At 37.2% G+C, this 25,488-nt stretch overlaps 1 protein-coding gene across 1 annotated transcript; it reads right to left on the bottom strand.

Moving 5' to 3' along the window:
- Positions 1-604: 604 nt before the first annotated feature.
- On the bottom strand, positions 605-25,488 carry LOC580810 (trichohyalin). Its single transcript, XM_030973404.1, has 6 exons — positions 25,392-25,488; positions 13,079-14,953; positions 12,234-12,512; positions 11,359-11,505; positions 4,949-5,495; positions 605-3,869 (listed from the first exon to the last, which is right to left on the bottom strand). Exons 2-6 carry the CDS (start codon positions 14,855-14,857, stop codon positions 3,772-3,774), a joined length of 2,850 nt encoding a protein of 949 aa, XP_030829264.1. The 5' UTR covers positions 14,858-14,953; positions 25,392-25,488; the 3' UTR covers positions 605-3,771.

The raw sequence follows: 25,488 nt of genomic DNA, 5'->3' as shown, positions 1-25,488 counted from the left end.
CAAATGAGGTTGTATAGAAGATTTGTGCAATAATGGATATACAAGTTGTACACGTTAAGAATTTCAAATGCATGCGATAGCGTAGCTCAAAAATCAAAATACAAGTACATGTATGAAGATACTGAAAATTGCTTAACAAGAACCTGGTGAATAACAAGATAAAGACATTCAGATAATAATTCTGTTGAAAATAAAAATATACTGTATATGTTGTGGTAAATTGTCATTTATAAGAAACATCTTATGCTAATAAAATAGCCATATATGTCTCTATAAAGACTTTTCCTTCAAAAGAGTTGCATTACGTAGAACTGTTCTTAATTATAAATGCTAAGCAAAGTATAAAATATAAAATTGTAACAAACAAAAGCCCTAAAGTACAGTCTAAAGATATTGATATGGTCCTTAAACATATTACAGTGTACATGTGTTGTATTGAAACATTTTAGTTTACATGTTACGCTAGATCCTATGGAACATAAATCTCTTGATTTGAATACATAAAGCACACTTATATGGCGAATGGAAATCTGACTCAAGCCCACCGAACACTATTAGACCCGACTACGATCCGACTACGATCCGATTTTGGAAGAATTTGCAATAGCATTTCATATAAACATTCAAATGATTCAAATGTGAATGATCGAGGATCTAAATAGTCTTATGATTAATGAAATCTAAATTTAATGGATTTCAAACTTCCTTGAAGATGGAAAACCTAAATTGGCTCAGAATCACAATAACATCAGGGACCCGTTTCACAAAGCCTTTTTTTCAATGACAAATGACAAAAATCAGTGACAAATCTGCTGATCACCAATCAGAAACAAGGATTTCAGTAGCTTATAACAAAAACTGTCATTTGTCACTCATGACAAGTTTTGTGAAATGAGCCCAGATGAGTCGTGTGATAGTCTACGATTTGAACCTGATTCGGCTTTTATTCTGACTAGAAACCTTACATGCAATCAAATTCAAAGTGTTAGTATTCTTATGATCTAGAACCTAACTTACGAAGATAATGTTTACCAGTATGTATCTAATACACTGTAGATTTGCCATTTTTTGAAAATCGGATCGCAGGAGATTGTACAATGTGTGGTGGGTTCAAAGTATATATGTACATGTACAGTTGTACATATTTAATTTGGTCCATCAATAATACATCCCCTGCATATGTGTTATACATGTACTTCACAATGATTACGTTTTCATGAGTTTTACAAATTACAGTAAATATTCTTATTATATGTCTCTGACTGCAATTCTTTTATGTTTATACTGGTTCTTTATTGAAGATTGACAATAAAGTGATACAAAATCAAAACATTCCTTGACAAACATGGGATGGCTCATGTATAGGCCTACAGCTACAGTACATGTCATGAATGGCTGACTTTGAAATTAAGTACTCGCAATGGACAATCTGGTTTGCCTTAAGTAACAGTCAGAACCATCATACGGTATTTTTCTCTTGAAGAACCACATATAAAGCACTAATTCCAACCAGATCAAATAGCCGCAATTGATCCAGATCGATTGGAAGTCCTCAAAATTCTTTGCACACTTAAAATAACATATCTCACTACTTACATGAACAGTTGCTTTTTCTTTACCTGGAATATCAAACTCCTTTCAAAGTTGTAATACATCTGAATCGATTGTCAAAGTACTAAATTTGATCTTCAAACAATATAATCATTAAAAATAAAATGACAAGGAAATTCATAACATACATGTAAATCTTATGTCCCTCTTCCCCAAAATATAAGATAATAATATATAATATCCCATGCACCGATACTGCTAAGCTAATAAATTTTACATGAATATTGTATACCACACCATAAATACATTTATCTATACATACATGTACATGTAGGTATTCAATGCTGTGTGATGTTTGCACATGACGCAGTGAATCACTTCACTGAAAAGCCCTTATGGTGAAATAAAACCACTTGGATGCTACTCAATAGCAATGTTGACACATGGTACAAAGAAGTACCAGTAATGATGTAGGCTTAACCATATTTTATTGCAAGCCAAACCTACTAATTTTACACTGCAAACATCTGAAATCTCATGAATACAAATTTGGAATCACTCGAAGCAAAATTTTGAATCTCTTATACAGCACATGCTTGTGCTGTGAGAAAGGAGAAGGAAAAAAGAGTGATAGGAATCTAGGATTATTACGGTATATTACTTTCAAAGGCCAAGTTTTTGGAAGGTAATTTACTGCCTCATGTGCAAGCAACCCAAATTCATTCAATGCATTTGTCTAATAATCAAATGCATTCATATAGCATTTTTCTTAAACATTTTGACATAAAACATGGCAAGATTTCACTTGTTCTTCTGAGTTTCGCATCAAGAACTAAAGCCTTGTCACAAAGATATATATTACATACTGAGAAGCAAAAGGGAGTAATAACTCTGTGTTTTAACTCATAGCAGTTCAAAGATTTCTAAATTCATCAGTTTTTCTCGTCAAATTGGCAACAATTATTCTAATTTTACACTCCTACCTGTACATAGTTTGAAAAAAAGTTTGCATTTTAATATAACCAATGTAAATGTAAATTGTAATATTAAACTGCAAAATTGCCAATTTGTACACAAAAATAGTGATTTAATATTTTACGTGTTGCCAATTTAGTAATTTCGATGATAAGTTACAATTAAATCATTCTTACCGTATTCGTCAACAGCTTAGACTAAACTTTTTCTGTGATTTTTGCTTTTTCTGCTCATGTATAATGTGTAAATCCTAGCATTGTACATCAAAAGATAATGCAAAAACCTCTCTAAAAGGAGATACTGCACTGCTATATGTACAGTATGGGTTGATAGGACAATTTATATTCCATCACAGAATCTTTTGGAGGACAGCAATCCAAGAATAACACCCTTCTGGCTCTCAGCAGTCCCTATGGTCTATAACATATGCAGCTTATTTATACAAAAATTTAAATATAATTCTTGAAATTTAATGCATCTGCTTTAAGTTTACATGGTCATTCGGCAACATGCATTCCATCTACAAACAGATACCATAAATAAGGCTCATTTCTGTGTGGAATGAACATTCTTTTTTCCTGATTAGATAAAAATGATTCCCGACACCAAAAAAATATGGACCCCCCTTATATTGACCCGATTACCGGCCAACTGGAGGAAAGGTCCATTCTGATAATAGGGGTGTCGTCTTAGCAGTAAGGTAAAATAATCACCACTACTATCTAACCAATAGGCTGGAGGCAACCTGCAACAGGTGGATAAATCCATTCTGATAATAGGGGTGTTATCTAGCCAAATGAGCTGGAAGCATCTTGCAACAGGTGGATCAATCCATTCTAACAATAGGCGTGTCATCTAGCCAGATGAGCTGGAAGCATCCTACAAAAAGGTGGGTTGTTCTATTCTGATAATAGGGGTGCCATCTAACCAAATGAGCTGAGGGCAACCTACGACAGACGGATCAATCCATTCTAATAATGGGGGTGTCATCTAGCCAAATGAGCTGGAAGCATCGTACAAAAGGTGGGTTGTTCCATTCTGATAGCAGGGGTGTTTAAAGCCAGTCTGCACTAGTTTGGCCAGGGGGATTAGACCGCCCTGCAAGGTCACTGACAGGTGGTTATCTCATCAAATCAGCTCTCAATGACCATAAGAAAAAGAGGATCATGGAGGACCAACAGGCACCGATTAGGCATTGTTTGCTATATAGAGGGCGCAAGTAGCTATAAGTAGTGCAGAGGGGCTTTAAACGAAGACGCCTTCAGGGTTGTCCGAGCTCGGTGCTTGCTTGAAGAGGTCTCTAGGGCTTTTGAGCATCTTACGCGCAGGATTGTTTCCAGGAGCTGAAAAAGAGAAAGTACGGGGCAAAAGAAATTGATAAGAATGTGCCTTCGATCTAATGTAGACTGGCCTACATCTGCTCCCATAATGCACTAGTGATGAGGTCATTAGCCTGTATGTCTTAGGGTTCTCTTTAAGAACAAGAAATCAAAAAACAGCTTTGAACAAAGTTTTGCATTCATTACAGTTAAACATATGAAAAACATTTGAAAATAATTGGAAGAAAAAAAAAAAAAAAAAAAAATAGGAGATAAGAATTAAAACTTAATAACAAAGTCAAGAACAATTAAGTCTTGGGAGAGATAGTCTGCAATACATTTATATAACATGGCATAAATGAACCATGTATGAATCTTGATAATTAAACTGCCATGACATGACAAGTCATTCAACCCACTGATTGGTACGACGTTTGTGAACTTTTGAAACCCGAATGATGGTGTCATCAAATTTCACCCAAAACTCTTACCCATTATGTATTTTGTGGCATGCACTTTCAATCACAATGCTTGTTATCACTGTTTATCTTGATAGAGAAACTGTCTCATGGAATCTTAGTTAACAACTCATGAATCTATTTATTGTCCAAACAAAAAAGAGGAGACTCTATATATGGTTTTCACACTTATTTTTTGCTTAGCCCTGTACTTTTCTTAGCCCCAGACTTACTTTTTTGACTTTTCACACACGCTGTTTTAGTCCCGTACTAAGAGCCTATCCAGGAGTAAGAAAATTCATGCTGTTCCCGGAATTGCGGTGTAAGCCTTGCTGTTTTGCAGGACCAACTAACCCTGTATTTTAGGTGGGGCTAGCCCACCTTGGTAAATTTGTGTCTGAACAGAAAGTGGGCTAAACTTAGCCAAGACTATAGGAGGGGCTAAGACCCCCCTTTAGCTCGACCTAAAGTTTCGGGCTAAGCAAAATTGTATCAGTGTAAAAAAAGCATTTAAGGGGATTAAACCGACTACAGTATTGGACAGATTAATCTGCCAAAGAATAACAATGGATTATTAACTACAAAAAAAGAAAGAAAGAAAGAAAAGATTATCCTCTTTCTTCCTTCACTGATATAGAAGCTTACTTGGATTTTTGATGAGTTCTCCAAGTTTCTTCTTCTCTCCATCCTTCTCTTGATCCTCTTTCTCCTTCTGAGCCGCCTCCTTTCTCTTCTCTTCTGCTACCTTGTTCTCCTCTTCCTTCCTCTCATCCTCTGCTCTCTTCCGTTCTTCTTCTGCCTTCTTCATTTCTTCTTTCTTTCTTTCTTCCTCCACTCTCCTTTCTTCTTCCAATCTCCTCCTTTCTTCCTTCGCTCTCTTTTTCTGTTGGTCTTCTTTTTTCTTCCTCTCCTCTTCGACTCTCTTATTTTCTTCTTCCGCTCTCTGCCTTTCCTCTTCAACAAATTTCCTTTCTTCTTCTGCTCTCAACCTCTCTTCTTCTTCTCTCTTCCTTTCTTCTTCCTGTCTTTTCCTCTCTTCTTCTTCCTTAATCTCCTTGTCGAGCTTCTTAATCTCCTTTTGCTTCTTCTCTAGGAGTCTCTCCACTTCCTGGATGTCCTCGTTGACTTCTTGGAGACTGTCTGCGTAGCCTTCGAGCTCCTTCTGGAACACCGTCAGTTCAACCTGGACAGCCTGTAAAAAAACCAAAAAAAAACCAACATAATTATGGATTATGGGTAGCTTAAAGCCTACTTATAGCTACTTGCGCCCTCTATATAGAAACAATGCCTAATCGATGACCATTGGTCCCACATGGTTCCCTTTTTCTTATGTTAATTGAGAGCTGATTAGATGAGATAACCACCTGTCAGTTACCACGCAGGGAGGTCTAATCTCTCCTGGCCAAACTAGTGCAGATGGGCTTTAAAGCGTCTAAACAAATTTACAAATATACATTATTACCCTGGTCATTGGACTCACGCTTACACATTCTCCACTCCCTAGGAAGCATTCCAGCCACTCCCCATTTTACAGACGCTCGCAATGCTGACCAAACTGCAATGTACAAAGACTTTCACTATTAGATACAGCTTCAAGACCTACATGTACATGTAGGTGTAGAGAGGCAAATGTGAATGAATGTCTTGCCTAGCGATGTTAGTGCCAAGCTAGGATTCAAACCATCAACCATCGGATTGAGAGTAGAGTGAAAGAACCTCTATACCACGACACCTCCACAAGACGCAGTGACATATACATGGACATGTAGGTCAGTTTGACACAATACCTGTCAATTCCGTAAAACCAGAAAGTTTTGGGAGTCTTGGGACTCGTTAATGCCATTGCCTTTCACAGGAAGAAACTTGTTGTGATTCGAACATACACAGGGCTGCCAACACTCACGCATTTCACTCAATTCTCACGCTCTCACGCTAACAATGAAATTCCTCACGCACTAATCTTAAATAACAAAAAATAATAAAAACAGATAAATTTGAATGAATTATGCCACCAAAATTAAATTTATCGAAGACGAAAGCCTCGATCTCATTTCTCGCGCGCGTGCGTGTGTAAGATCGGCGCCTATATAGCTAGCTAACCTGATGATGTACGTATCCTCGCACCGTACCCATATTCATATGCAGCTAACCGGGTCGGCCTAAGCCTGCCCCGGCCCCGGATATGGATCGGACGAACCAGCAGCGAGTTCGAGTACGTCATTAGTAACTGTTGACAATTCAATTGATCGAGAACAGCGAAGATTTCACGGTTCTGTGCTTTGTTTTTAAAGAGGGCCTAATATTAATTCGTACAGTAGAATAGAATTAGAGGGATTATACAAATATAAAGTGAGTTTTGAGAGTGAAAAATGACTTGTGATTAACAACTTAAAGTTGAACAAAAACTTGCTGTGGCTTTGTCTCAGAGAGTGAGCGTGTGGGGCCCTCAGCACCTCACTCTACACCTAGCCCAGCGGCCCACGTTCGTGGGTGAACAATCATTTCATTTTAATAATTTTCTTTATCTCTCTGTTAGTCTGTATGATTTTCTCTCTCCATAATGCCTTTAGGTATAATGTTAAAATACTCTATAAAGTATGCACCAGATCACACAATTTTACCTTGAAAAATAAAAAAACTCCACACTGTGGGAGGGGCATGGCCCTCGCGTACACAGATAACGCGTGGCGCGTGCGCCACGCGTTCTTTAAAAGAAAAAAAAAATTGTTGAAAAATCATAAAATTCTGGATTTTCTGGTCCTAGAAATCCCCCCAAAACAGAATATTCTGAATTATTCGTAAGGGTTGGCAGGTACGGTATTAAAAATTTATCAAATTACTTGTAATACTTGTAAAAAATAAATTTAAATTTAAATTTAAAAAAAAAAAAAAAAAAAAAAAAAAATCAAATTTTTACTTTTTTTTTTTTTTTTTTTTTTTTTTTTGGGGGGGGGGGGGGGGGGGGGGGGGGGGGGGGTCAAATTTTCCCTCGGGTCGCGCCACGCGTTTTTAATTTCTTGGCGAGAGGCCTGGGGAGGGGGGGGGAAGCGCCCCTGCCACACCCTCCCTCACGCTAACGCTTCTCGTATAATCTCAATCTCAACTGTTTTCCAATGTTGGCAGCTCTGCATACATGTATTCATTGCTGTATCAGATGTGACTGGATCATTTGGCAGCATCGTATAATGCACACAGTCAGTAGCCTGAAATGTATCATTCTAGAACACTGTCAGATCACCTTGCGAGCTTGCACATGAAAAGCAGAGACACATATATCAGTCAGAATTGAACTGCCCGAAATCTGTTAGAGCTCCACAAAGTTCTATGTAATATAAAGCTTGAAAGCCCTTCGAAAACCGTAGTGATAAGTCCCCAAATCAGGTTAGCCTTAAAACTGGCATCCCTGACCAGTCGTAAAATTCAAATGAACTCCATAATGTACTTTTTAAAGCAATAAGCAGTCACTTCAATTTGCACATATTGCAAACAAATTGAGTTATGCAGGTGGTCAAATAAATCATCAAACATCTATTAGCACCAAGGCTAATATTCATCATTGAACTCAATAAACAGGTTTAAACCCCAGCTCATGTGGCTTGAAGCAGGGCATTTTATTATGTGCATTGCCATAATGATAAAGGACATTTCTGGTACCTCACTGCTAAGCTTTTAATTGATCTACAAGTATACATTATACTATGTTTTAACAGGGTTTTCTCTCTTTGTTAACTAATACAAAAGTGAAAAATGGATTGTAACGACCAAACTTGAGCACATGTAGTTTTGTATTAAATATGCAAATAATTTACACTGGGCATTCAATATTAATGGCTTTCTGCTATAACACGCAGTAGAGCAGATCCAGAACGTTGCAGTGCGCTAATGCCCTTTGGCCCTCTGCAAGACAAACTACTGTACGATAAGTGGGTAGAGTTGTTCCACATATTCATAGAGCATAGAATGTGAGTATATCTTCATTACAACAAAATTACAATCAAACATGAACAAACTAAAATGGAAAACAACTCATGACAGTTTCCAGTTTAATATACAGTTAACAAACCATCATACCTGTAAACATGAACTGCTTAAAAGTTGGCACCAACTAATTGTACAGCACTGTAGGTAGGTATCGTAGCACCTTACAAAATACAGCAATCCGAAAAGGAATTCCTTTGTCCAGTGTGCACCATATAAGACTCAGTAACTGGTCAAAAGAAACACCTCTGTCACACTCTCAAAGAGAACCCTTATTTCCTCTTACCTCTCTGCTTCAAGAATTCAAAAGATCTGATTACAAAGGAACTGTCGCAGTGCAATTCGATTAATTTTCTTTTTTAAACCACCCAAATTTTGTTTAATCCCTAAAGAGTTAAATCCCATAAGAACCGCTTTAGAGGTGAAATTTTATACATTGAGCTGTGAATCAAAAACCGAAAAGTGATGTTTTGATTGACATTTTTCTCGAATATTGACCTTAATCTTTCTCTTCTCCTCTTACACTTTCTTTCTTTCTTTCTTTCTTTCTCTCCATCTCCCTGGGCGTCCTTTTTTAAAAAGCATTCTGTGTCTGTCTTCCTCTCTCTCTCTGTTTATCTGTCTCTCTGTCTCTCTCTGTCTGTCTATCTGTGTCTCCCTCTCTCTCTCTATCTCTCTCTCTCTCTCTCTGTCTATCTGTCTCTCTGTCTCTCTCTGTCTGTCTATCTGTGTCTCCCTCTCTCTCTCTATCTCTCTCTCTCTCTCTGTCTTTCCTTCACTCTACTTCTCCATGTTTCTCTATTGGTCTCTGCTTCTCTGTAAGTTTGTTTGTCTCTCTTTCCTCCTGTACTTCTGTGTCTGCCCGTGTCTCTCTCTAAATTTATCCATCTCTTCCTTTCTGCCCTTGTGTCTGTGTTTCCATAAAAATCTCTTCGTGCATTTTCTGTGTCTCTTTCATCCTGTCTTTTCTCCTCTATCTCTGTCTGTCTATCTGTATCTCTCCATAGATCTACATGTATCCATCTCTTTCTCCCTCCCCTTCTCTCTGTGTCTCCATAAACATGTAAGTTTCTGCATCTCTGTAAGGATTTCCGCATCTCTTTCCTCCCATCTTTCCTCTCTCTCTCTCTCTCTCTCTCTCTCTCTTTCCTCTCTCTCTTTCTCTCTCTCTTTCTCTCTCTCTTTCTCTCTCTCTCTCTCTTTCTCTCTCTCTTTCTCTCTCTCTCTCTCTCTTCTCTCTCTCTTTCTCTCTCTCTCTCTTACTATCAGAACCTGTTCCTCTTTGTCTTTCTCTATCTCTCTCAATGTATTCATCTCTCTCATTGTATTCATTCCTTGTCTACAACTGAAGATCTTCATACATTTGTTCTCCCCCTCTCACATTTCATTGTAAAAACTTTCTTGCACTTTCGCCCCTACCAACCAATCACAAGTAACCAATAAAAAGCCAAGCCCTTCCTCAGAGTATTAAAATAAAACTATGATTTATCATTCTTGGCTTTGGTTGTCAAAGCATATAAAATAACAAGATTTGAGGAAAAAAAACAGTAATGAAAATACATACATGCAGAGTAGAGTTACCTGTAAAGTTATTACCAACAAGGGAAAGAGAAACAAAAATCGAGGGAGTTTTATGATGCAAGTTTTATTGCAGGGATTGCTACATGCATTTGAACGTGTACAGGTCAAGCTTTTAGTTAACCCTCACGGCACCGCTTGTACATGTGTATTCGTGTTACCATGGTTACTTTGTCCCTCAATATACACTGAAATGTACGGTAATGTAAATCTAGTCAATGTATTTCAATGTAAAAAAGAAAGAAAAAAAATCAAGAACAAAAGGAAACAAATCAAACAAAGGGAGACTGCCCCCTTTGTTCTTTCATTGTTTCCCTTTCTGTGTCTCTACCTTGCTCTCAGAGAAAGAGACGGAGAGAGACGGAGAGGTAGAAACAGAGACAGAGAGAGGAAAGGGGGAGCAAGAGAGATTGAAGCTTCAAGTCAGATAAGCACATTGCTTGATGATGCTTAAATAAACCATTTAAAATAACAATAACTTAATATACTTTTGAAATTTCACCCTCCAGTGAAATCACACACTTGTGTTTCAGAGCTAAACAGGGTCAAAAGGTCACTTCACCAAAGTTCAGCCGACCTTGAAGGCTTCGGTGCCTGACATATTAATAACAGTTGAATGTCGAATACATGCTATAAAGCTATCAATCTAACAAAACAACACACTTTAATGCACTCTCTTCATCATGTCACCAGGTAATAACAACCTGGGGGCCAGTTTCTCGAAACCGTCATCAGTCTAACTTCTTAGAAATCTTAAAATCTTAAATTAAAACGTGTTTCTATGCGATGTCCACGAACTTAGACCTTTGACGGTTTCGAGAAACTGGCCCATGGAACCAATTTGGTTGCTTTGTTCCACTTCAGGGATAGCAGTGATTTGTATGTGATGTTGAGGCAATAGTTAACCTTCAACAAATCAATTAAGTAACTTAAGATACCTAAGTAACTGGTAAGCACTTTGTTTTAATATCAATGAAATTAACAGCTTTCCAGATTACAAGGAGGTGTGAGTCGGTTTAGCGGTACCTTCAGTGGTACGCTCAGCTTTCTGTCTTCACCTACAAACTAATGTTCCCCAGGGAGTGGAGAATGTGCATAAATTGTGGGCGGGTAAGCCTGAATCCGATGACCGGGTAATAATATATCTTAAGCGTTTAGACACATCGTTGTATCAATGTATTGGGCGCTATATAAAAGCGGAATATTATTATTATTATTAATTCAGATTCTAAACCAATTCACTTTCTTTCAGATGGTGGTGTTAATGGGTTGGTCCCTAGACTTTAAAAAACATATCGTTGATACATGTCTGTAAAACTCTAGTTATACCTCAGTCTCATCGCCAAACCAACTTTAGAACGACCGTTTCTTGGCCATAAAAGTAATTTTCGTTTGATCTGTTGTCGGTCTGATATCGGTTTCGTCGGTTTGATTAAGATATTACACACAATACATGCAAGTGAGCAAGCCAAACTGAGAAGAAGGATGAAACTACTTACATGAAGATCTTGTTTTGCTTGCTCATCTCCCTCTCTTTCGATCCTCTCTTCCTCATTCCGTATCCTTTCATCTATCTCCTCTATCTCCGCTTGTTTGACCTCCGTCTGTTTCTGACATTCGTGTACCTTCGCCTTCAACGTTTTCACCTGCAATAAATAAAAACATTAAAAAAATCATAGAATAGACTATAATGTCCTTTGGCAAGACATTAATCTACATTTGCCACACTCGACCCAGGTCAAGTAAATGTGTACCTGGCTGGAATTAATTCCTTAAAACGGGTAGAGCGCCGTTACGGTAGCCATGCTACAGCCGGAGTAATAATTGCGGAGCGCTAGGAGTGTCAAGTATGACAGATATGAGGGCTATACGAGAACCCAATATTATTATTATTATATAAAACAACGACTATTAAATTCTGGACCTCTACCTGATTCTCCTGTTTCTGACATTTTACTACTTTCTCCTTTAATGTTTTCACCTGCAACAAACACAAATCTGAGCCCTGTTTCATAAAATTTGTTATCAGTTACAAATGCTCAATCTAATCTGTATCATAATATAAAAGAAGATGTCATTAAGGACACTGAAAAAGGACAATGATTTAAAAAAAAAATATGTTTGAAGTCGAATATTGATGACAGGATACAAAATGTAGGTTTCTGCATACAATGGAAAACCCAAATTATGTATTCTTTTATCAATATTTGTCTTCAAACACATATTCGGGGGGATATCTTTGCAGAAGTGTGTCTTAAATGACATCCTCTTTCACATTATGATATAATTTAAGCGAAATTTTGCCATCAAACTTTTGGCGAATTTGGGGCTCCCAACACTTAAAGAGGTGCTTTGAGGTTAGATTTCTTCTTACCTCCTTCATGAGTCTCTCGCACAGCTGCTGCTCGATCTCCAGCTCGTTCTCCCAGAATTCCATCTCCTTGAGAGCGCTCCTGTTCTTCTTGACCGCCTGCTCAAACTCGATGATCTTATCCTCGATCTGGTCAAACTCCGGATCCAGCTCAAACATCTGAAGGGACAGACAGGCCTCCTCGATGTTGGTGAGTTGTGATATCTGCGTCTCAATCCGCTCCTGTTGCACGCTAACAATCTGGTTCAGCTCGTTGATCTTCTCCTTCTCCTTCTGTCGCTTCTGAGAAGAAATTTTTTTTAAAGAAAATCACCCAACATGGTACAGTCAAACCTGCTTTAGTGACCACCTGTCTACAAAGACCACCTGTCTACAACAAGCACATTTTTCGTTTCCCTTGAAAATGGTTTCTCATTGAAACATGTACTCAAGGAACCTGTCTACAAAGACCACTTTTTGTGTTTCCCTTGGGCGGTCACTACAGAGTCTATAAAGTACCTATTCCATAAATGGGTAAAATATAATAAACTGCTACGTATTTGATATTTGACTTTATCATCTATTTACACAATTGGATTATAGTTTGGTTTGAAATAACCTTTAATTTATGTAATATTTCAAATTCGTTTCTTTATTCTATTTACCCAGACAGTGTCTTGTGTCCCAAGATACCGGGTTTGATTTGCATTCATGCTATTTTCTGGTTCCTTTTAAACTTTTATGTTTTTGTATAAAACTGTTTATACCTATTTTAATGTGTTTATTATTTGATAATAAACCTCAAGTTCAGGTCAGTAAGGTTCAGTTCATGTTGTAGGATCCAAGAATTATGTTTTAAGTGGCCTTACCTGATCTTCGTCTTTTTTCCTGGCGACTTCTTTCTGTCTTCTGGCCTCCAAAATTTTGACCTTCTCCATCTCGATGCGCTCCCTTCTTGCCTTCTCCTTCTTCTGCAGCTCCTCCGCCCTTAGAATCTCCAACTCCTTCTGTCTCTCGATCTCCTTCAGTCGCTCTTCCTCCGTTCTCCTGGCGACCTCCGCTAACCTAGCCTTCTCAAGCTCCAAGGCCTTGAGCCTTTCATTCTCTCTCTTCTTTAATTCTTCTTCAAGTCTCTTTTTCTCCTTTTCTATCTCCTCCTGTTTTTGTTGTTCATTCTCGCGCTCCTCCTTCTGCCTTTGTACCACCGTCTGTCTCTCCTTCTCTGCCATCCTGACTTTCTCCCATTCCGCTTCCTGAAGTCTTAACTTTTCTCTTTTAAGTTCTTCATCTTTATGTCTTTGGAGTGCTTTTTGATGCTCAATCTCTTTTTTCCTTAATACCTCTTCTATTTTCCTCTTTTCTCTTGCTATATCTCTCTGCTTCTGTATTTCTATTTGACGTGCAATCTCGTGCTCCGCTATACGCTCCTCTTCCCTTATCTCAGTTTCTCTCCGAACTCTTTCTATCTCTAGCTTTCGCTCCTCTTCCTTCTGCACTTCTCTTTGCCTATCCTCCTCTCTCTGCTTTTCCAATTCCTTCCTCTTTCCTTCTTCCATCTTCTTCTGTTCTTCAAAAGCTTTTGCTTCTCTTTGTAACCTATTCCTCTCAGCCTCCCACTCCTTCTCGCGCTCCAAGGCTGCTATTCTTTCCGCCTCTTTTTTCTTCTCTGCTTCTTTCCTCTTCTCTTCTTCCTTCTGACGTTCCAACTCTTTCCTCTTCGCCTCTTCTTTCAATTGTGCTATCTCCTCCTCCTTAGCCCTCTGTTCTTCTCTTTGCCTCTCTTGCAATCTCTCAAGTTCATTCTTCTTCTCATCCTCCTTCTGTCTATCCTTTTCTCTCATCATCTCCTCCAAATGTCGAATCTTACGTTCCTTTTCTTCCTGCTCTCTCAGGTACTGTTGCCTCTGTTGTTCAAGTTCTCTTTGTTTCTCTGCATCTTTCAAACGTTCAATTTCCCTTATCTTCACCCCCTCCTCCACCCCTCTCACCTTTGCCTCCTCCTTCCACCTCTCTCTCTTCCTTTGTTGTTCCTTCTCGATGGCTAACGCATGCTGCCGTCCTATCTCTCTATTATGGTCCATAAATCTCTCCCTTTCAATCTCCTTCATCTTCTCAACACCTTGATCTCTCTCCATCTCCCTATTCCTCTCCTCCTCCTGCATCCTCCGTTCTTCTTCCTCCTTCCTCAGCTGGGCGTGTCTTTCTAGCTCTAGTCTTTGGAAGGCACCATGCTTCCCGCCCCCACTCGTCGACCCCTGATACGCCGCCACTCTCAAATAGTCATCATCACCGTCAACACTGAAATCAGCCAAGGTCATGAAGCGCTCTTCAGGACTAGACAGGTTGAGGCTCGTCACGGAGGACGGCCTACTGCTGTGCGGCGTCTGACTAAACGGCGTTGTTCCTTTCCGTTGGAGGTAGTAGCGGACGTTCTTGGACATGGGACCCCATTTCTCTAAGGCACGGTAAGGGCTCTCCTGCGGGTGCAGGATACGCTCTGTCTTTGGAGATTTCTCGAAGAGGTTGAAGCGCCCGACCTGACCCGTCGACTGGGCCAGAGCAACGACTACTTCCTGGCAGGTCGTGAATTCGTTGATCCCGCACACCACTCGCGGGAACCCGTCCACCCAGACCTTTAGCTCCACCATGGCTGGTAGAGGGCACTGTCTATTTATGAGGCCATTGTGATGTCATCGGGGAAGATTCATTATGACAAGGAGTGCTCCTTTATGCAGCAGTGGCACCTGGAAGAAAAGAAGATTAAGAACAAAAGTAAATTATGAGAATAAACAATATGTTCCAAGATTCCAAGATCAAAGTAGAACCATAAAGAACGTACCTTTTAAAATAATAGAATCCTGCAGTTCTGGTACATGCAACCTTGTTCAAAGTTTATCAGAAGATATGTTTGCCATTTCCATCTATACTGTTCCAAAATTGTTAACATACACAGCTTGGCAGATTGTACCTACCAAATAATGTTTATGTACATACATGTATAACAACAATAATAACATTTACAGTGATAATTATAATTAAGATAACAGTAATAATTAGTAATAATAGCAATGATGATGATGAAAACAACAACAATAATAATATTAAACAATAACAACAAAATACCATCTTCTTTCTCATCTAAAGAGTGTAATGTTTATTTTCGAAATGTAAATGTAGTACTTTGTAGACAGCATGTTTACATACTGTACATGTCAAAGCTACATTGTACGTATCGAGGAATCGTTGTGAGTATTAAAGGGAACACACCGTGTTAAAATACTCCAAGAAAATGTAGATATAATACAGTGAATTGTAGACAGCACATTGGCATGTATGTCAAAGGTACGTATCCAGGAATCGTTGTGAGTGAAAAGGGGAACACATCATGTTAAAATACCACAACATCAAGTACAGCCACTCATTCACGGACTAGTAAATCCTCTACACATGGACAGTACAGTAACGACCAGACAATCACGTTTTACAGCATGCACGCTATTAGCGATACGCCACGCCCCCGGGCTATTGCGGTGAGAGAATGAGAACAAAACAAAGTTTACTGACAGACATTCCAGTCATTCATTAGCATTCTTAATGGGCGATCCCCTTCAAAGGATCAAAAAGACTACTGTCAACGTAAATACATCTAGCCTAGCTTCAAGCACATATTATCCCCACTTTACTGTATTATTTTTACAACATTACTATTGATTGATTTAATTTCTTTCGCGAATGAAGATTGAGGAAGGTATTACTGGGCCTGTGCAAGCCCACTGGTGACCCACGAGCCCTATGTGGGTTTACACGTGTTACTATTATTATTATTATTATTATTATCATTACTGCTGTTTATGTTACTGTTATATCATCATTATTATCATTATCATTATGATGATGATGATGATTATTATTATTGATATTAGTACTACTGTACATGTCTTATTGCCATTGTTATTATTATAATTTCATCAATCATCGTTACTATTATTATTGTTAATATAATCATCATTATCATTATTATTATTATCAACATTATTATCATCAATATCAATATTAGTAGTAGCATTATCATCAGCATAATCATCACCATTATCCTCCAATTTTAAGGATGAAATTACTGAACAGTAGGCCTACATTGTAATTATTTATATAGGAGACTTTTGTTATTTTTCATTTTGAATCCACATATAACATTCCTGACATAACTACACCTTCAGACTTCTATAATACGACGATTAGAAGAAAACTTCAGTGCAAAATGAACGAAAGGGTCATTTCACTTCACTCGCTTTCCATACTGTTGGATCAGAATGGCAGAAAATATAGATTGGAGACAACACTAAAGATTTCAAACTAGATTAAAAACTTACAATAATCTACTTATGAATGTGCCTTGAGGTGAGTCTAGCATGACACTTTAAAGTCCTCTCAAATCTGATTACCTATTCATCTAGTCCTGGCACTGCTGAGATAGTGAGAATGATAATCTTAGACCTGGTCTATTGTTGATCTGATTCTTGCGGTGGGTTTTGAAAGAAGAACTTTCTATTTATAAAGCCCTCCTTGACAGCTCTCAAACAGAGATTGTAAACACTGCTAATAAATAATGCATGTAATCTTAGATGGATCTCAACTAGGGTCATCTGTTAAACTCCAAAGTATTTGAGTTACAACATCTAATAGATACCGATCCCATTAAGTAGGTCAGAATGACAAAATGACAGATAAATGTACAGTTTAAATCTTCTCAGAACTTTATTAATCAAAGTAAAGACTCAAAGAAGAAGAAGAAGAAGAAGGATGAAGGGGAAGGAGAAGGAGGGGAAGAAAGAAGAAGAAGAAGAAGAAGAAGAAGAAGAAGAAAAAGAAGAAGAAAAAGAAGAAGGAGGGTAAGAAAGAGAAGAAGGAGAAGAAGAAGAAGAAGAAGAAGAAGAAGAAGAAGAAGGGGAAAGAAGAAGAAATAAAAAGAAGAAGAAGAAATAAAAAGAAGAAGAAGAAAAGGAAAGAGAAAGAAGAAGAAGAAGAAGAAGAAAAGAAGAGAAGAAGAAGAAGAAAAAAAGAAAGAGAAGAAGAAGAAAAAGAAAGAGAAGAAGAAAAAGAAAGAGAAGAAGAAGACAAAAAGAGAAGAAGAAGCAGAAAGAAAAAGAAGAAGAAGAAGAAGAAAAAGAAGAAGAAGAAGAAGAAAAAGAAGAAGAGAAGGAAAAAAAAGAAGGATAAGGAGGATAAGAAGAAGAAGAAGAAGAAGAAGAAGGAGAAGAAGAAGCAGCAGTCATTAATATATATGCGAATCTGAAATTGAGAATTTGGTTTAATAGTGCTTGCTACATGTAGTTGTGAATGCTGTAATCAGGGACAACTCTCAAGTTTGTCATGTACACAAATATCAATTATTTCTACTTTCTTTATTATAAGTGCCATCTCCGTTGGGGCACTACTAAAAATAGAAGGCCCTCCTTATAAAAGTTAAAAACATTTTGAAAATTGAAATTTTAGTAATTTTGTGTGTTGGAACAAAGTGGAAAATTGTTCCTCCCCTACATCACAGTGACATAACGAACTGGGCAATGTGAATTACCCATACAAACTTCAAAAACTCATAACTTGATTATTTATTAATTTATTTCTGATATTTAGACAGGGTGACTCATTATCACCAATAATGGTGGGCTTCCATGAGGCCCTGTTTTAATGAGGTACATTATAGTTTAACTCCTTTTGTATGATTTTAGTTCAAGCTTTCAACATTCTGTGACTCTATTTTCTTTTGGCTTTTTTTTTTAGAGTAGTTTGCTACATGCATAAGGGTAGGATTTCCTTTCAAAATTAAAGGGATTGGGTATCTTTGTCTCAGATTCTGAAACAAAATCCTGGATTTAGCTCATGCTGCAATCATAATTATAAACCTTTAGGTCAGTCAGGAATCCCATGATGTTTACAAGCCGATCGACCGTCTGATTATCAAGACATTTATGATTGGAATTTGAAATTTCAAAAACAGTTTCCCCAACGGTTGGTATTAATAGTTGGTATAACATTGTACTATTGGGGAAATGAGTACGTACTACGTACTATGTTAAAGCCAGTCGCTCAAAGAATTTTTACTTTTTTGAGGCATTTCATAATCTTTTGTAGCGCAATTTTTTTCAATATTACACCATATCACAGACGCTGATAACACGTACATGTACATTGTAGGGCTATGCATCTCAGATTTGGCATTGTTTAACAATAACAACGCCTTTAAAGGACTGTCATGAGAACCGAACTTTTGAATTCCTAACCTAAATTTAACCCCAGGTGGGATTGTGCCGCCCACACAAAGGTAATTTAAAGAGATTCAACTGTCAATTATCAAATATATATCTCTATCTGTCATAACACCTGTCTGCGTGACCTTAAACCTGAATGATTTCTAGGTGAACTTTGTCTTTTGCTTCAAATTTGAATTTACACAGTATGGAGAGAGAGAGAGAGAGAGAGAGAGAATGATACACTTCTACGTCGGTACTTGACAGAATCAATCAGTCAGGATACAACATTTGCATACTAAGTTTATGTACACTGTATACTTGATAGGAGGCATGCTTACACTGTAAATGTAAATGTAGCCCTTCCCTATAATACTTTTAGGTTTATGTTTATGTTTTACCACTGATTTGTTTGCATGGCGATAAGAATACAAGTGAAGCTTGTTCACACGAATAAGCAATAAATGGACCTCCATGTCAGTCTTTCAAGATCAAGACGAGTTTGAGTAATGTACAATAAAAAAAAGTTAAATACATTACATGGGAATGAACCTGGATAAAATATATTGTGAAATATTACATCTACATGAACAATATACATGTACAGGTACACAGGGAATAATTTTCCTGGTATCGCATCGCAATTTGCTATGCATTTTTGCATGACTGCTATACAAAATATTGTTTGTGTAGCAGTTTTCTTCCATAGAAATGTACAGAATTTCATTTGAAATATTTATCCATCAGCTGAAATTGCTAATCAAAATATTTGAGGAAAATTATTCCCTGGGTACATGTACACGTATGTCAAGATTTATGTGAATTTTGAGCAACTAAATAGTATTACATGTATGTACTGTAAGTTCCTTCTCTAGAAAGTGTTTGCCGGCAGTTATCACCCGACATGTAAATCTCTTTTGTTCTTCCCTTTAACACCTCAGTTTTACCAAAGAGATACCAGCTTATTCAAATGTAATTCTCTACACACACTTGTTTCAATAAATTATCTGAATAAATTATTTCAGTAAATTATCTCAATAAATTATTTCATTAAATTATCTCAATAAATTATTTCATTAAATTATCTCAATAAATTATTTTAATAACTAATTTCAATAAATGATTTCAATAACTAATTTCAATAGATAATTTCAATTGATAGTTTCAATAAATTATTTCAATAAATTATTTCAATATTGGTAATTTTGCAAAGTCAATGTGTTGCACAAAGTGATCCTACCATCAATAAGTGGTGCCTACAGTATTGTCTGAAGTGTGCAAAATTGCACATGTGGCAAACGATGGCTGTGCAGAGAGGCGAGGAGAGCAACCAAATATTTAATTCAAACTGAATGCTACAGAGTACAGTGTATAACAGACATGTACTTTTATGTAAATCCTCTTTCCTGGTTACCAAATAATTTAAATACCAAGCCTTTGAATATAACTGTTACAGTCTCACAAATATTTGCAAAGCAGCGGGAAAGTCAACACAAATAGGATTATCTGGAGAAAATCTGTGAATTTTGAAGACACGGAAATAGACTGCACCTCACAATACATAAGAGGGAGGAGAATTAATACCATGCTAACTTTATCTGGACTGATAATCTGTTAAGGCTAAATTGACAACATTCTTTAACAAATACAAATGTAGCTGCATCTTTAAAGAAAAACTTGATTTCTGGTGAAAAAAGAAAATGAATTTTCACAGAATAAAAAGAAACTTACACTGCATGTTCGAGATCACAAATAAACGTCATTTGCCAAACATTTTTGGTAGAAAATGTACATGTATACTGGCTGAGTAATGAGCATAGAAAGATAAGGACATCAAGGTTAGTAGCCCCGACACCATTTGTGTAGTCCCATATACATCTTTCTGTGTACTTACAGTGATTGTTACTTTACCTAGACTGGGCCAAATTTATTATAATTTTAATGACTCCAGAACCTTGCAGTACACACCAATACTTACATGTACATGCTACATGATCAACTTTTTCTGATCTATTCCAGACCTTTTCTTTCACTATGCAATCGCATGACCAGAACTAAACTTTATCTTTACCGTAAGCCAATCCAATCTTATCCAGGAATTTGTAGAGTGCCAATATCTGGTTTCTTAATACCGGTAACTTCTGAATATGGAGTCCATGATGCATCTGGGAAAGACTAAGGTAGTGGCTAGTTTTACGCAACACCAACAGCCAACTATGCACACAGAAACTAATGAAAATAGGATTAGCTGAGAATGTGTTCATGTGACAAATGCTTGCGTGACTTGCTTGATTTTCTCATTATTCTTTGATTATTCACGGTTCTCAGCATTTAATGAAAACAAATCTCCTAGCTTTTCTACGATTGTCCATGACGGCGTTTCAAATTTTCAGGATCATTATTTCGATGTATTGCAATTAAGTCGAAACATCTTCCCAACCTCTTCAAAAAGTAGACAAAAACGAAATATAAGAGACTTTGCAACTGGTAAAGTCAATGATATATGAAAACTCCTGATTTGAGTGCTTTCCTCTATTCCCTGAGTTTTTCCCAAACGTGGAAAAAAGGACTTGCCAGATTTTCTCCAATTCCAGAAAACCTGTCATTACTCTGCAATTACAGTAGATACCTTATCTATGTGTACTTAATTTATTTTATACTTTTGGAGCCAAAAAAGGTCCGTTTTCATCAGCTCAAGCCATTATGCTTGTCCTACCTAGCAAAAATCGATAAAGATTTGTGCGTTAAATTTGGAATTCAGGAGCTGGCATGAACTCTAAAATAGGATGACCAATTTGAACATGTGTACGTCATCAGCACAGAATGTCACTGTCAGATCGGTAGAAGGCCAATCGTTTCAGTTCAGGTTGATAAAACTCCTCACGGGAGCAGAAAGAATTTGAGTGGTTGTAACCTCCTGGCCTTGTCTAGACCCACAGGGCACATTCCTAAACAACTCTAGGTCTACTGTTTCAAATACCTTCCAAAGTTCCAAGATGATTGGCTATGTTCAATTCCATTTTGGGTTCAATTTATACTTTTTCTCTATCCATCATAAATAGCAACAATGATGATGACATAAAAATTAAGATTGGGTGAGATTAGGGGAAAATGGAAACTCCTGAATAAAGTTTGCCAAAAACAAAAAAACAAAAAACTTGCGAGGCGTAGTTCCCAACGTACTGTGTACACAATAAAAAAAGAGTCAATACATGACAGAATTAAGAAAAGAACAAAACAAAAAAAGATCTAAAATGTAATGGTATTGATCTAAATACACATACAATAATGAAATAATTTTGTCTTATTAAAAGTTCAAACCCACGTCTGAATGACTTCATGCCTATAAATTGTGTGAACATGAGTCAGAATTTCAATGTAGTGTCATTTTTAAAAAGTCTACGATGTGATTGTTTCACTCAAATTAAAGCCTAGAGCTCTAAAGTGTTGGGACAGGGGAGCCTCAAAAAGTTGATGGCTAAATTTCACATAAATTGTATGATGAGGTGAAAGAGGATGTTATTTAACAAACACTTCTGCAAGGATCTTAAAAACAATTGTGTTATTAGTAGCCTAGTCATTTATAGACAAAAATGGATAAATGGATGAAAGGATACATGTACATACATGTATATACATGTACATGTACATGTACAAACTGAGGTTTTCAGTGTAAACAGAAAACCTAAATATGGTGTTCTTTCATTAATATTTTGCTCAAAAAACATTTGTTTTGAAAAAATCCTTGCAGTAGTACTAGTGTTTATTAAAATGACATCTCTTTTCACATCATTATAAAATATACATGTAGGTGAGTTTTTGTCATAATTTTTTTGGCAAATTTTGGGTTCCCAACACTATAGAGGGGCTTTAAAGCTGATATTCTAAGCAAATAAATGTCTCTTAGTTTGGTGCCTACGGCAAGCATACAGGTGTATGTTATTTATAATTTTTTCAGTTACTTAGTATATCACACAAAAATTCTTGCTACTCGAAATCCTTGATCGAAATGTCGAAAAATCCGCCTCTCTTTGCATAGAAAATCAGTCACGGCGCTGGTCTACTATATATGACATCACGTCCGGGAAAGAGTATATTCAAGTACCCGGATGTTCCATAGAAAGCATGTGCAGAGAGATACGATTTTCTGCTCATTTTTGTTTCAAAGGCTGAAAAGTCTAATAAATCATAATTCTATGTACAATTCTTTACCTTCCCATAATATTTCATAGTATTAATATCAATTCCCCTTTTAAAAATTATGACATACAGTATACATGTCAATGATGTGCTATTACCGGTAGTCGATATTTTTACCATGTAATTTTTTGTTTTGGTGTTGAAATCGGCCAAGGCACGGAGTGGACAATAGCTGTCTGGTAAGTGGACCGATGCACAGTTCATTACCATACAGTGATCTCCCGATGGTTTCTTCTTCCTTTTTCCCATGTCTTTCGCCTTTCTTGGCCCTTCATCTTCTTCCGGCCATGCTGTGCATTGTGCGAGATCTACCAATTCTGACACCGGTAGTCAGGAGCAAGTCTTTGTTAGTTGTTTTTCTTAGCTGCATGGTAACGTCGCTTTCATTCTCTTGCAATTGCCGATAAAAATACAGCGCACGTACGTTCCATCACAAGCAAGCCGCGCCTAGAGCAGCGGCCTGGTCTTACAACATGTACCTTCCGATTCTGCTCGCTTCACGAACGTTCGTGCAAGAGCTGCATCACTCGCAGATAAATATTGTTCGATCACTAGACATGATCTCGTGATCATGATCTCGTTCAAGTTTGATATTTTACAACATAAAATGTTTAACTGGTACTGTATCCTTTTTTGATGCAGTAACACACATCTATGATAAGTACTATCATGGTTCTAGGCCTATTCGTCATTTTACAAAACTGCTCCTGTACCTTATCTGATGACAAGATAATGCATCCGCCTATTCTTCATACGTGCATGATTTAACCTTGTTTCCCAAGCAGTAAATTCGTCTTAAATCTCTACCAAATAGGTGAATATGAGGATATAAAAAGAAATCAGCGACTGGAAAATGTTGCTTTGTTATTCTTCATTCAAATGAAAACAGAAAATCCATTAAATTTACTCATTAACAACAACAAATCTAAGCTCTGACAGGATAGCATTTACGTAGGGAGGTCACTGCTATTCACTCTCACTGAGCCCATGAGTCCCGTTTGTGACGCACAGATAGAGGCCCGACTCTACATGCACTTCCGGGTTTAAGACTTAGAAGTTTGGTAGAGTTTACTCGCATAAATTCACCATTCTAAACTTGTTTTTGTCAGTTGGACACCATTTAGTGTTATTCTGGGGGTTAAAAGCTTTCTATCAAGATGTTATTATCTCAATATTTGGGATTGTCTTAGAATATCAACTTTAAAGCCTACAATTAAAAACTGAAAAGGGGCAATCTGGAACTATAAAGAAGAAAGAAAAAAAACATTAACAAAACACACACCTACACAAAAAAATACTGGGGTAGATATTTAGAAAAAAACAAACAGAGCCAAACAAACCAAAGGCAAATGGGTTAAAGATAAACTTGAGTTCTGGTAATGCGATTGCATTGTGAAAGAAAAGGTGTGGAATGGATCAGAAAAGTTGATCATATAGCATGTAAGTAATGGTGTGTAATGCAAGGTTCTGGAGTCATCAAAATCATCATAAATTTGGCAGAGTCTTGGTAAAGTAACAATTAATACTCAGCCAGTATACATTTTCTTCCAAAATTGTTTGGCACATGACATTTATTTGTAACCTTGAACATTCAGTGTAAGTTTCGTTAGATTCTGTGAGAATTCATTTTCTTTTTTTACCAGAACTCAAGTTTAGCTTTAATTGGGTACCTGGCAGGATTTAATTTCTTACAATGCTTGACCCTTAATATATTTAGCAGCCATGCTAAAGCGGGATAACACTACAGTGTACATGTAGGGGAGTGAAGGGAATGGCAATTTGCCAGATGTCAGAGACGTGAGTGCTATAAAAGACTCCATCATTATCAAAAGTTTTGAATTTTTTAATTATTCTTTTTAACACTAGATCTAGTAAGTTGAAAAAAATTTATTTTACTGCTATTTAGGTGTCATCAATGCAACTGTCACTAAAGTACCGATATTGAGTGAAATCAGTTGAGTTTTGTACAGTGGTGTTTGAAATGCTGTGCTTTTGATTCTTAACATTTAAATGTTGAGAATCAAAAGCACAGCTTTTCTACACAGCCAGGATAGCGATGCAGTCCCAAATACCGCATCTATCTACATCTAATAATAGTAGATCTAGACCATATCTAGACTAGATGTAACTTTATAAATTATTAAAACATATAGATTTATTATAAATCTAGAAACAATTGCAACAATGAACATTTCGCAAATTGTAAACAACACTCGATCCATCACATCCATCCATGTTTACATGTAGATCTAGATCTATTTGCAATCACGATCACTGATCAAATTTATTAACACATTAGTTTGTGTCAGTTGTCATATTTTAGGTTGTGTTATTCAATAATTTGTGGCATAAAACTTAAGTGATTACAAGTCAATCACAAATTCGCAAATATTGAATACCGGTAGGCATGCAAACGTTCTGCGACTGAAAAGGAGACAGACAGACCCTCTGTGCACCCGAGCGAGGGCGAGCGACCGCGAGTGCAGAGGCGCTGTTGGCCATAGCGCTTGGCGAAGCCAGGACTGCTTGCTGTGCCGAGAACTGCTCTAACAAACGCCGTGTCCAGTGCAGTGAATGCCTATGCTTGGTATGGCTTCAATTCGACCGCAACAAACAACAGTCCGAAAAAATGAACACACAAATAGGATTCTACTACAGGTAAAATATTGACATTTAGAGTAACAAATTATCACAGGCACCATGAACATTAAGTTTTGCGATATTCTGAACTTACGATTAAGATGATTTCCTCCTGCAAATAGCCAATTTTGGGTAGTTTTGCCACGCCTAACTTCTTGTTCTGAAATCCTTGTTTACGATACAACTTTTCA

Source organism: Strongylocentrotus purpuratus, unplaced genomic scaffold (genome assembly GCF_000002235.5).
Source record: "Strongylocentrotus purpuratus isolate Spur 01 unplaced genomic scaffold, Spur_5.0 spur5_contig_865, whole genome shotgun sequence".
Classification (NCBI taxonomy): domain Eukaryota; kingdom Metazoa; phylum Echinodermata; class Echinoidea; order Camarodonta; family Strongylocentrotidae; genus Strongylocentrotus; species Strongylocentrotus purpuratus.
This window is presented reverse-complemented; position numbering and strand designations above follow the sequence as displayed.